At 38.8% G+C, this 13401-nt stretch overlaps 1 protein-coding gene across 8 annotated transcripts in view; it reads left to right on the forward strand.

The window, feature by feature from the left end:
- The window catches only part of THG1L (tRNA-histidine guanylyltransferase 1 like), a 32970-nt gene extending 21238 nt beyond the window's left edge, over positions 1-11732 (forward strand). For 2 of the 8 annotated variants that reach the window (XM_060634854.3, XM_060634855.3), the window contains 5 exons: positions 5356-5532; positions 6481-6650; positions 7662-7750; positions 8884-8991; positions 10251-11732. In XM_060634854.3, coding sequence (XP_060490837.1) covers positions 5356-5532; positions 6481-6650; positions 7662-7750; positions 8884-8991; positions 10251-10412 — 706 coding nt within the window. In that variant the 3' untranslated portion in view covers positions 10413-11732. Of the gene's footprint in view, positions 1-4421; positions 4638-4803; positions 4897-4956; positions 5090-5185; positions 5205-5355; positions 5533-6480; positions 6651-7661; positions 7751-8883; positions 8992-10250 lie in introns of those variants that run through there. The other 6 variants (XM_060634852.3, XM_060634856.3, XM_078446380.2 and 3 more) reach the window with 6 other exon arrangements.
- The last annotated feature ends 1669 nt before the right edge of the window (positions 11733-13401 follow it).

The following is a 13401-nucleotide window of genomic DNA, read 5'->3' on the forward strand; positions in this document are numbered from 1 at the left end:
TGTCACCCTCTATTGTTGACATGTGATGCTAATTTTCCATTTATGGTAATGACAGAATTTCTCTTTCGGATAATTTCTCTTTCAAATACTTAATTGAAGTATTAGTGAGTGAAAAACTGTGCAAAAGACTTGAACACATACTTTACAATAAAGGATATCCAGGTGGCCAATAAGTGTAAGAAAAAATGTTAAACATTGTTAATCATCATGGAAATATACTCCTTGAAAGATCTACTACATATAAGTTAGAATGATGCAGCATAATCTTTTTGAAAACTAACAATATCAAGTGTTGGTAAGGATATGGAGCAAGTCACATACTATTTGGAGAAATGGAAATTGGTAAAAACACTTTGGAAAAAGTATGACATTATCGACCAAAAGTGAACAGATGCATTCTCCATGACACAGAAATTCTAGTCTTAGGTATATACCCAATTCAGGCATGTGTACACAAAAAGACATGTACAAGAATGTTCAGAGTAGTGTTTTTCATAATCACTCCCAAAATGGAAGCAATATAAATATCTATTCAATAATACCGTGGGTAAACTGGTATAGTTATACAATCGGATACTATGGAAGAATGAAGATAAATGAACTACAGTTACACTCTGCAACTTGGTTGAATCTTCCAAACATAATGTTGATCCAAAGAGACCAGATGCCAAAGAATATGTACTGCAAGATTTCATTTATGTAATGTCCAAAAACAAACATAACTGTGGTGCCTGGCTGCCTGTCAGTAGAACATGCAACTCTTCATCTTGGGATTGTGAATTTGAGCCCCATGTTGGGCAGAGAGATAACTTTAAAAAATGAACATAAAAAAGTTATAGATGTTAAGAAGGCCATTAGCTCTGGAAAGGAGAGGTAATAATAATTGATATGGATTCCTGGCAACTGACAATGTTCTCTTTCTTGACTGAGTACTGGTTACATCATGTTTTGTGTACTTTTGCACGTGTATGTTCATTTCCAATAAAAAGATTTAAAATGAAGAGAATTGGCATAAAGAAAAATATTTCTAACTAAGGTAGTATATGGGAATGACAAAATTCACAAAGGCTGTATATGAATAAATTATGTTTGAGAATTAAGGGATTGGATGTTCATGTACCTTTTGATTTGAAGACTCAGTGAAGTACTGAATTGGTTGATTTCTGCCGGGTTGACACAGGCAGAAACTATTGTAAAGCTGGTGAATGAAGACAGAGAGAGAGAGAAGGGGAGATAATACTGAGGAGTAGCTAAAAACATGGGCTTTGTAGTTAAAATGCTTGGTTCGAATTCTTTGTGTGTGTGTGTGTGTGTGCACTTTTTGCCGAATGTGGGATTTGAACTCATAACCTCATGATCAAGAGTTGCATGCCCTCCAACTGAACCAGTCAGGCACCCCTAGTTTGGAATTCTTGCATCACCACCTGTTGGATCTGTGACCTTAGGCAAATTACTGGACCTCTCTCTACTCAATTTCCACATCTTTAAAATGGGAATAATGATGGCACCCATTTCCACACCTCTCTCCTAGCTTCTGATGATGGCTGGCAATCCTTTGCCTTCCTTGGCTTATAGATGCATCACTCAAATCTCTGGCTTCTTCTCTACTTGGTGGTCTTCCTCTGTGTGCCTCTGTTTTCTCTTTTCATATGGGCACTAGTCATATTGGATTAAGGCCCCACCCTAGTGACCTCATCCTAATTGATTATATCTGCAAAGACCCTATTTCCAAATAAAGTTACATCACTGTATCTTGGGTTAGTACTTCAACATATCTTTTTGGGTGACACAACACATAACATGTAGAAAAATAGAAAAAATAATATAATAAATACCCATATGACTACACCTAGATTCAGTAAATGTTAATATTTTGCCACTTTTTCTTCAGATATCCTCTAAGATTAAAGTTATTCTCCTGCTGGTTCCTCAAAAAATTAAAAATAGAACTACCCTACAACCCAGCAACTGCACTACTAGGTATTTATCCAAGGGATACAGGTATGCTGTTTCAAAGGGACACATGCACCCCAATGTTCATAACAGTGCTATCAACAATAGTCAACGTATGGAAAGAGCCCAAATGTCCATCGATGGATGAATGGATAAAGAAGATGTGGTGTGTATATATATACATATATATATACATATATATATGTATATATATATACACACACACACACACACACACACACACACACATATATATATATATATATATACATACGTACATATACAATGGAGTATTACTCAGCCATCAAAAAGAATGAAATCTTGCCATTTGCAACTATGTGGATAGAACTAGAGGGTATTATGTTAAGTGAAATTCATCTGTCAGAGAAAGACAAATACCACATGAGTTTACTCATATGAGGACTTTAAGATACAAAACAGATGAACATAAGGGAAAGGAAGCATAAATAATATAAAAACAGGGAGAGGGACAAAACAGAAGAGACTCCTAAATATGGAGAACAAACTGAGGGTTGCTGGAGGGGTTGTGGGAGGGGGGATGGGCTAAATGGGTAAGGGGCATTAAGGAAAATACTCCTGAAATCATTGTTGCACTATATGCTAATTAACTTGGATGTAAATTTTAAAAATAAATTTAAAAACTAAAAATAAAGTTATTCTCCTGCCTAAGCACACTACCATTATTGTGCCACTAAAATTAACAATAATTCCCTAACATCAACTAATGAACAGTTCCAGTAGATTGCATTATTGTTCAAAATTATTCACTTTTCTGTTCCCTGTGGGAAGATAATACATCCCTGCCCTGCAATCTTTGCACTTGACTCCGTTGTTATGCTGCTTTAGCAAACATAATGTGAGCAGCAAGATGTTCCTCTATGGTGCAAAAGCCTTTTGAATCATTGACTGAGTTTTGGAATAAGAAGACACGTAAATCAGAACATCTGCCTGGAGCACAGCAGTAGCCAAGCCAGAAACCTATGAGTGACTTGAGCAAGAAATAAATGTTTGTTTGTAAACCACTGAAATCTAGAGCTGTTTTTAACTGCATGTTTTCCCAGTGGATTTAGAACTACCTTTAATATTTTTGGGGCCAGTATACATTCCAGATTTTCACATTGTATTTTGTTTTTATGTTTCTTACATCTGTTTCATTCTGAAACAGTGTCCTACCTTTTCCCATCCTTCCTTCCTTTCATTTTTTCTTTTTTTATTCTTCATGAAACTTACGTTTTTAAGAAGTCAGGTCAGTAATCTTATATAAGATTCTACATTGTGAGTTTGTCTATTTCCTCCTGGTGTGTTTTAACCTGTTCCTCTAAGTGCTTCCTGATCTTGGTTGCAAATTAACATCACCTTGGAATATTATTATACCAGTGTGTCTGTACATCCATACCACAAATGCTAGCCATCATGTTCTCTAATGCTCACACAATAACTTTAGAGGGTAGCAAGGGAAGAATTGGTGTCTTCTCTTAACAAAGGGGAAATCTGAGAAAAAAAGTAACTTGTGTTAGGTCACATAGTCCATCTGTGGCAGAGCCAGGGCATAAATTCATGACATTCACATCCTTCCTTTCTTCATGTTGCCTTCAAACAGTTTGAGAGATTTAGATACAGATGTAGATATATGTTTCTATCTACTCCTGGATGGATATACAAGTAACTAGCAACAGCCATTGTCTGAAGTATAGAGTTAGGAGTCAGTGAGAGACTTCATCATATATTCTTTTATATTACTTGAAAATTTTTCTTGAGGATAAAAAAATAAGTACTGAATTCAAAAGAGCTTTATAAATCATAAAGCATCATAAAAAAATATTAGGGTTTAATGTTACTATTATCTACCAGCAAAAAGAAATTAAAGGTTGGGTCTTCGTGCAAAAGTTGAGTAAATTAATTTAGTAGGCCCATGTGTCAGAATAAAAGCCTATTTTTCTTTTTAAAATCACCCTTTGGAATATTTGATGACATTGGAAAATGCTCAAGGTTTAAGTGGAAAATACAAAAATCGCATAGGTGTATGATTACAATTTTGTGTGTTCCCTGTGTACAAATACAAATACAAAGAAAAGTGACTGGAAGAAACCATTCACAATGCTTTGAAGGGAGAGGGGAAATAGGAAGTATTTTCTTATATTTTCCGGTATATCCCACATTTTCTGCAAGTTAATAAATGCTATTTAGAAAGAAAAAAAATCACAACTAAACCTTCAAACTTGGTCAGAAAGAAAATTTTTACAAAATCTCACTTCGTGAGAGTGACTTGCTGCATGACAGAGGAGAAAAATCTGACAACCGTGTACCGTACGAAAGGTACAACCGAACGCTTCTTACACGCCCGGAAGTGGATTAAGAACTACAAGGAGAGGCGAGAGAGATGAGGACCTCCACTACAGCTAGAGCGGCCACTAAGAGACACAGGAACTTCCGGGGCGAGGCTTTCTTGGTCCTTCACCTTCCGCGGGGCGAATGTGGTCCGCATGCAATGTGAAAGTTCGCGACTGCTGGGCCGTCACTTCCGTTACTCTGAGACGGTGCTTGAAATTGGGGGCGGCCATGGCAAAAAGCAAGTTCGAGTACGTGCGGAACTTCGAGGCTGACGACACCTGCCTGGCCCACTGTTGGGTGGTGGTGCGGCTGGACGGCAGGAATTTCCATCGGTGAGCGAGTTTGGTTTGAGGCAGCAAGGTGCCCCAGGGCTTCCGGGGAATGGAACGCCAATTGTGGCGGCAGCTCTTGGTTACCGGGTAACGTGACAGCCAATGAGCGCGCGGCATTGAGCCTCACCGTACGCGCTAGCTACCAGGTGCTTGAAGGCGTGGTCTGAGTAGTTAAACTTAGGCCGAGTGCTTTTGTGAGGAGCAGCTGGCCTGCGGCGCCCTCGAGCTGAGACCTGTTAGCAAGTCCCTGGTGGAAAAAGTCAGTCCCCGGTGCAGCATTTCAGCTCTTCAGCCAGTTGCCCGGCTATTTAGTTAGTTATATTTGAAGGCAGACTGTTTAGAGACCTTTTTAGGTCTTGCTGTGGGCAATACTTTATATGTTCTTTGATTATCAGTAACTAGCCATACGCGGGAGGAAAAATAAAAAAGAAATGTAACAGAAAGATGGGAATGTAATTCTTAAAAGTATTATTTTAATAATGGTTCTTATCACTTGTTGAGCATTTCCAAGGAGCCAGGCATAGTATATTTGTTACCTCCCTCTAATCTTCACAACAGTCCTGTGAAGTAAGTATACTTTATCTCCGTTTCGCAGAACAGGGAATGGAGACTTAGCAATTATGCCCCTTTTTCTCGGTCAGGGCGAGAACAAAGTAGACTTCTTAAATAAGTCAGGTTGTAAGCTCTCTTCCATTCATGCCCTTTTCCCTCTATAAAGGTTTGCTGAGAAGCACAACTTTGCAAAACCTAATGACAGCCGTGCTCTCCACCTGATGACCAAATGTGCCCAGACTGTAATGACAGAACTGGAGGATATTGTGATTGCATATGGACAGAGTGATGAGTACAGCTTTGTGTTCAAGCGGAAAAGCAATTGGTTTAAAAGAAGAGCCAGGTAATTCCATGTCCTAGCTCCTTGAGAATATTTCCTGTCAGCATTTGGTTTTTGCTTTTTTTAATTGGTGCCTTACAGACTGCAGATGGAATATTCCAACTGCAGAATGTATATTTCCTGTTTAGACTGTTGTACTTTTATCTTTTTTTTTTTATTTTTATGACAGAGAGAGACAGAGCATGAACGGGGGAGGGTCAGAGAGAGAGGGAGACACAGAATCAGAAGCAGGCTCCAGGCTCTGAGCCATCAGCCCAGAGCCCGACGCAGGGCTCGAACTCACGGACGGTGAGATCATGACCTGAGCTGAAGTCGGCCGCTTAACCGACTGAGCCACCCAGGCGCCCCTGTACTTTTATCTTTTATGTGAGCATTACATAAGCCTCTTTATCTGATTCTTTCTGCTTCATTCCTCATCACCTTAGCTTCTACATAGATCTGGCACTGAACATTAAGACTAGAAACAGACACCGTTAGAATATAATAATATTAATAATTCCTAGGTTGGCTTTAGCCAAGAACAGCCTATATGTGCTTTACAATATTGCTTAAATTTTTAATTAAGAAGGATCTCAAAATAGACAAATTTGATATTTCATTTGGCAATATATCAAAACTCTCACAGAAAACAAAGCATATATGAATTGCCTTTTTAAAAACAATGGTTCTCTTCCTTCCAAGGCTAAAAAAAAACACACACACAAAAACCCTCTTGAACCATAAATTCACATAACATCCTACATACAAAAATTCAGTATTAGTAAGTTACTTATTGGACTGGAAAGAGAGGCGGGCTGCTTAGTTTTTCTTGGCCCAGCACATTTTATCTCTTGGCTTGCTGGACACTTTGTATAATCACTCTGTTGCACACACAGGCTCTATCATGGTTTTGAATTAATATCATGTATTTTCTTTTTTCTTGCTCCACCCAATGTGCCTTACTTCTGCAAGTAAGTTCATGACCCATGTGGCTTCCCAGTTTGCCTCCAGCTATGTGTTTTATTGGCGAGATTACTTTGAGGACCAGCCCCTTCTGTATCCCCCAGGCTTTGATGGAAGAGTCATAGTGTATCCTAACAACCAGACCTTAAAGGACTACCTCAGTTGGCGGCAAGCAGATTGTAAGTGAAACCAAATAAACAGATGTAGTTAAACCACCAGTTCCATATATTAGAGGTGGTGATTTGATACAGGTTTGGCACATGTGTATTTTGTTTAGAATGCAGTATTTTGTATTTTTTTAATTAGTTGAAAACAATTGAAAAATTGGGAGATTCATGTAAATGTTCCCGATTTCCAGTTTTTTTGGGAAAAATTAGGAGACCTGGTAATACTAGGTCTACATTCCCACTTAGTATTAGATATTACCTATGTAGTGACTGCTGCCTTTATATATATATACACACACACACACAGAAGCCAATGTGCCATAAACTGTACCATTCTCTCTTGTTCCCCATGGGTCACCTACTCTGCTTTATGCATTTATGTTCATGGTGGCCTCAGTGGGTGTTTGAATTGTGACTCCTGCCTTACACAACTATGATGACATGTTTGTGAGACTTACTTATTTGGTGTATCTTGATTTTCCCAGAAAAACTGGAAAAGAGCTAGGATTAATCTAAAATAACTTTGAAAGTATTCCTAAGTTTAATGTGTAAGTTAACCAGTTTATACACAGCATAAGTGAAATGAGAGAATAAAACTTTTAGGTAATAAGTTTGTTTATACTTGACCACTTCCCCCCCATCTTCCCAGTGTATGGTTCTGGGTAAATCACTAAATGTCTCCGAGATCTCTCTCCTTTCGAGGAGAGAGGTGGAGTTCTTTTTTTTTTTTTTTTTAATTTTTTTTTTTAATGTTTATTTTTTGAGACAGAGAGAGAGTTGGGGAGGGGCAGAGAGAGAAAGGGAGACACAGAATCTGAAGCAGGCTCCAGTCTCCGAGCTGTCAGCACAGAGCCCAATGTGGGGCTCGAACTCACAAGCTGTGAGACCTGAGCCGAAGTCAGATGCTTAACTGAGTGAATCACGCAGGTGCCCCAGAGAGGTGGAGTTCTACTGTTCTTTGAAACACGAGTGTTGCATAAAGATCATATCTGTATAAACAGTGCTACTCTTTTCTCCTCACAGGTCACGTCAATAATCTTTATAATACAGTTTTCTGGGCACTTGTACAACAGTCTGGACTAACACCAGTACAAGCCCAAGAGAGATTACAGGTATAAGGTCTTAACTGCATTAATACTCACCTGGGGTTGGTTTTCTGTACACTCTCCCATGCCATTTTGTATTCTTTTAAAGCTCTCTACTGCTTTGGTTTGAAAGGATATAAAGATCTTACTAGTAGCAGCTCTGCTACCTGCTTATTCTGTGACCCCAGATGAGTTACTGCTTCTCCCTGAGTCTTAGTGTCCTCAGCTAGAAAATGGAATTGGCGACACTGGCTCTACATTCCCACGTGGTAGTGCGTGGCTGGCGCTGCATATTGGTCGCCTTCTTTAGACAGGGCACATGCTCTTTTTCATCAGTCCCACTTGGCATCTTTATCATTGTCATTCCCTGCTGGGTGCGTGTATTGTTAAGAGTATAGGCTTTGGAAGTCAAATAATTGTACTCGGGGACTTCTATTTAATTTTATCCTCTCTGCCTTAGTTCTTTATAGGTAAGATGTAAGAAGTAACAGTTCCCACTGCATAGGTTTATTGTGAGAATTAAATGGCATGAAGCACAGAAACCATAATAAACACTGGCGTTCATCATTAGATGACCAGTGCTACTTGTGGGATGACTAACTGAAATGAGGTGATGTGTTGTTATGGCTCTTAATATAATGCCTGGCACATTATAATTACACAATACATGTTTGTCATTAACAGTAATGGTGAAGATTTAGAGATAGCAGTAATAATTGGCATATTGGTAGATCTATCCCGAGTTTGGAAGAGCTGAGTTTAGATTTTGATTCTTATAAGAATAAAAGCAGCTTTTGGCCTTAGGCAATTTATATAATCTTTCTAAGCTTCAGAGTTCTCTCTAAAATGGAGATGGTAATGAGGGTCAAATAAGATAACATACACTACGTAGTACAGAATAGTACTCTTTCCTGTCACCCCATCCCAGTTATGACTTTTGAAGCCAATTGTTTGCTATAGAAGACAGTTTTATGAATTTAGACATCTAAATAAGATTTAAACTGCTCTTACAATTGAAATTCATTAGTATCTATAAGATATTTGGTAAAACCCTTCCACTTTTTTGTTTGTGGAAATTTAGATAGAGGGTGGAATGGATAGGTAGGGTGAGGGCAGAGAGCAGACATAAAAATCTTTTTATATCTTTTTTATTTTCTCAGGGAACTCTTGCAGCAGACAAGAATGAGATTTTGTTTTCTGAATTCAACATCAACTACAATAATGAGCCACTGATGTATAGGAAAGGGACTGTGTTGATATGGCAGAAGGTAATGCTGTTGTGTCCAAATTAAAATGGAGGTCAGAAAGAAGAGAGCCTGTGCCCATCTCAAACTTTGTGTCCCCTACCACATGTATAAGGATGTGACTCCATTGATTAACATGAATTAGATCTTTTTTAAATGAGATACTATATATTATTTTGGATGCTTTTTTTGTCAGTCAGTGCTACTAATTTTGTCAGTTTGTTAGTGATCTTTGTTGTCTGGAATTTCTCTTTATAAGCAGAATCACAGATTTTAGAATTACTTCATTTATTTTCCTGTGTCATAAGCTCTCCAAATCAAATAAAACCCCATAACAGAGTACACTGCAGACAGAAGGATTTTTGCATTCATATAACATTTAAAAAATACTTTCTTCCACACTGGATAATATCATTAAGTGGTCCACCCGTCCCATGACAACTATAATATGAGGCATAGGGAAACATTGTATATGAGCGTTCTACCACTTGGAGAATGTTCTTGAGATTCCCTAGATATTCATACTTTAATATTCTGTACCTTTACCTAAATTCTTTTTTTTTTTTTTTTTTTTTCAACGTTTTTAATTTATTTTTGGGACAGAGAGAGACAGAGCATGAACGGGGGAGGGGCAGAGAGAGAGGGAGACACAGAATCGGAAACAGGCTCCAGGCTCCGAGCCATCAGCCCAGAGCCTGACGCGGGGCTCGAACTCACGGACCGCGAGATCGTGACCTGGCTGAAGTCGGACGCTTAACCGACTGCGCCACCCAGGCGCCCCCCTAAATTCTTAATTTTACCAATATTTTCTCTCTGTGCCAGCTTCTGAGCATAATGACTTCTCTAAATTTATTTCCTTACATTTAGTTGTTTTTTTTTTAATGAATGTTTTCGGGTGTTAAGGGGTACCTTAAGAATTAGTCCTCCCCACTGGCAGCTTCAGCTTATTAGTATTTTAAAACCACATTTGCTCTTTAGCACAGACTTGGATACTTCTTCATGCAGATGAGAGAAGCAAAATAACAAAAACAAAAACAAAAAACCTTTAATTCTATATTTATTGTTAATAAGGAACATGGAATTACTCCTTTGTTCCTAAGACCTCCTTTCAGAATGTAGCAACTTTTTAAAAGTTTTTAAACAAATTCATGTATGTTGAGATATGTATTTGTGTATCTACCTGACAAATATTTGTTGGAAGTATATAAGTCAACTTCCTGCATATCCCCCTCTACTCTCCCAAACTCAATTAACAGTGTTAATATTTTAACTTTTATCTGTAGGTGGGTGAAGTCACAACAAAAGAAGTCAAGCTGCCAGCAGAAATAGAAGGAAAAAAGATGGCGGTGACTCGGACCAGGATTAAGCCAGTGCCTTTATATTGCGATATTATTGGGGATGCTTTCTGGAAGGAACATCCAGAGATCCTAGATGAAGACAGCTGATCCTTTGCTTTTCAGTCCTGGCATGCTTAACCATGCAAGACCCCTAAGTTTCCTGGCAGCAGGTGGCCCTAGGATCCTTACTACCAAGAACAGTGTGCCAGGAATAACATGACTGATTGGAAAGGGACCAGGAAAAGAAGGGATGTATGGGGGTGGTTATCTTGTTCTGCTTTAAGTAGAACATTTTTTTTGCAGTATTGGAACATGGTTCCTTCTGTAGAAGTGCATTTAAAAAAAAAAAAAAAATTGTGGTCCTATTTTTATAAAGCAAGAACTACTTTATGCTTTGCAGAATGAATCATTTTTACATTGTGGCATAAATCTTAAAAAACGTGTCCAGCTCTTTCCACCTATGGTAGATGATGAACCTAAACTTTACTCTCAGCCACCTGTTAACTACAGAATCCACTGACCTTTAAAGCCACCTTTCTTACCCGTGTACTTTGACCTGGAGATAAGTAATGGGTTGATGGTTGCAGATGCCTCTGAATTCAGGAATTCCAGGGAGAATGAGCGCTTTGTGCCAGTTACCAAGTTGGCACCTTTGGCTGAACAAATGAGTAGTAGTTTGGATGTCTTTATATGAATATTCCATAGATTGATTTTGTGGAGTTGTCAGCATGATCGTCATCTTGCCAGGGGTATTTCCAAGGCCACTTTTACCTCTTTCTAAAAAGAAAAGGAATTATGTGTATACATGAAAGAAATAAAATGTGTGAGAATGAATGAACAAGAAGGGAGAAGCATTTACTCCATTTTTTCTAGATACTTCAGTTTTAAAAGTCCTCTTCCTATTGGATTCCTGAAAAGGATTCTCAGGTAGCCTCTATGTAATCAGAACACTGGCATTTGAATTAGCACTTCCCTTGGGGTCACAAGTGGCAGGTGTCAGAGGACACCTAATAGTTCCAGCTGCAGATGGGTTAGTTCCAGCTGCAGACGGGGGAGGAAAAGTGGAGGACAGCAGCAGTAATTTCGAGAACCACCACTAGCGAGGGGTCCCCCTCAAGTGGGGGTAGGTGGTGAGAGAACTCCCATTGCCTGCTGTCCTGGTTTCATATTTCAGAGGAAAATTATTTGGCTCTAGTAGGAATTAAGAGGCAGTCTACATTTTAGTGCCTGGTCTTGCATCGCAGACTTCACAGCCACGAAGAAAATGTATTTTTGAAGGCAACGGCTGGTCTCATCCTCCGCTAATTGATACTCCCATCTGTTGGAATCATTTTTTTCCCTTCATGTACTCACTGCACAGGAAGAAATATGGTGCATGTTTGGTAATTGATAAAAATCTCTGAGAAAATAAAGGTTTCAACTCCCTTGGCCTACGTTTCCACTTATTTTTCTCATACAAATACAGTGTATGAATTCAACTTTTGTATATATGTCTTTACATAAGCCAGGATAAACATACCTTCATCACCGTGGTGGTTCACAGACTTCTACATACAAAAATTTACTTGGAATGCTTGTTTTACATTCTTCTTCCAGCACGCCTCGATGAAGATTTGAGGTTTGCTCATCTGATTTTTAACCCCAAAGGCCTCTGATGCCTATGGTGGGTGATCTGTGGCACTTTGGGCTGTAAGGCCGTCGGTATCCTGTGATAGGTCAAGTCAGGCAATAAGGTAATGTAGCTCTGGACTGGCGAATGTAACAATGGTACATGATAAGTGGACATTAAAGTACAAACTTTCAGGACAAAACCACCCAAAGAAATGTGGTTTCTGTGGGTGTTATGTGATACAAAGGCTCAATTTTGTCATAAGACAGAGGGACAAGCATTTGTTGAATTAGCAGCAGTTTACAGCTTTGTTTTTTGTTCTCAGAAGTTTTGAGCAAAGGTATGTATGTTTCATACTCTTGCCATAACTTAACCTGTAGCGATGGTGTTTCTTTGTTGCCACACGTATTTGTTCCAGCATATATTTCACAGTTGTATGTTAATTTTCATTGTGTTCTCTAAGGTAAAGAATGCATTCTCTTGGGCTTTGCATAGCTTAAAGAAACGTTAAGACATACACAAAAAGAACTAGTATAGAATTAACACTAGTTGATAGTTTGGTAGGGAAGTGGCAATTAGGAAAGTGATTTGTGTGGCTTGTAGGTAACTGGAAACACCTTGGCTGTGCTGGATGAGAGGGTAATACCTGGCCTTCTGTGTAGACTATCACTTTATTTTATTTTTTAAATATTTTGAAAGAACAAGCATGAGTGGGGGAGGTGTAGAGAGAAAATCCCAAGCAGGCTCTGTGCTAACAGCAGCACTTGGTCTCACTGTGAGATCATGACCTGAGTGGAAATCAAGATTTGACACTTAACCCACTGAGCCACCCAGGCACCCCTAGACTATCATTTAATAGCAAAAAGCAAAAATGTTTTTGCTGAACAGAAGCTATAAAAACTGAAGGTTGCTGGAGGGGTTTTGGGTGGGGGATGGGCTAAATGGGCAAGGGGCATGAAGGAGGACACTTGTTGGGATGAGCACTGGGTGTTATACATAAGTCATGACTCACTAAATTCTATTCCTGAAATCATTATTACACTATATGTTAACCAACTTGGATGTAAATTAAAAGTAATAAAATAAGTACAACTGGGTCTTGGAAATCTTCCATTTTCCTTTCCTCCAAGAGCTGGATCCTGGTTTCCTCCACTTGCCTAAGGGATGCTTAGAAAATCTATGATGTAATGAATTTTCTTTAATACTAAGGTCTCTCAGGTGTTAGTGTAAATTACTTTTTGCATAGGGTTTAGGAAATGGAGGACCGGGATCCATCCATCCTTCACAGCTTCGTTGTCCACTTAACCAGTACCAGCTAGGATAAAGCATTTATATGCTCTCTATGCAGTATCTCTTCATTCTTAGGACAATTCTGTGGGTTAGGTACTATTTCTATTACATTTCAGGTGAGAATGTAAAGACCCAAAGAAGCTAAATAATTTGAGTCCAGGTAGGCTAGCCCCCAGTAAAATTCAGCATGCAAAACGG

This window comes from Panthera onca, chromosome A1 (assembly GCF_046562875.1).
Source record: "Panthera onca isolate mPanOnc1 chromosome A1, mPanOnc1 haplotype 2, whole genome shotgun sequence".
Classification (NCBI taxonomy): Eukaryota; Metazoa; Chordata; class Mammalia; order Carnivora; family Felidae; genus Panthera; species Panthera onca.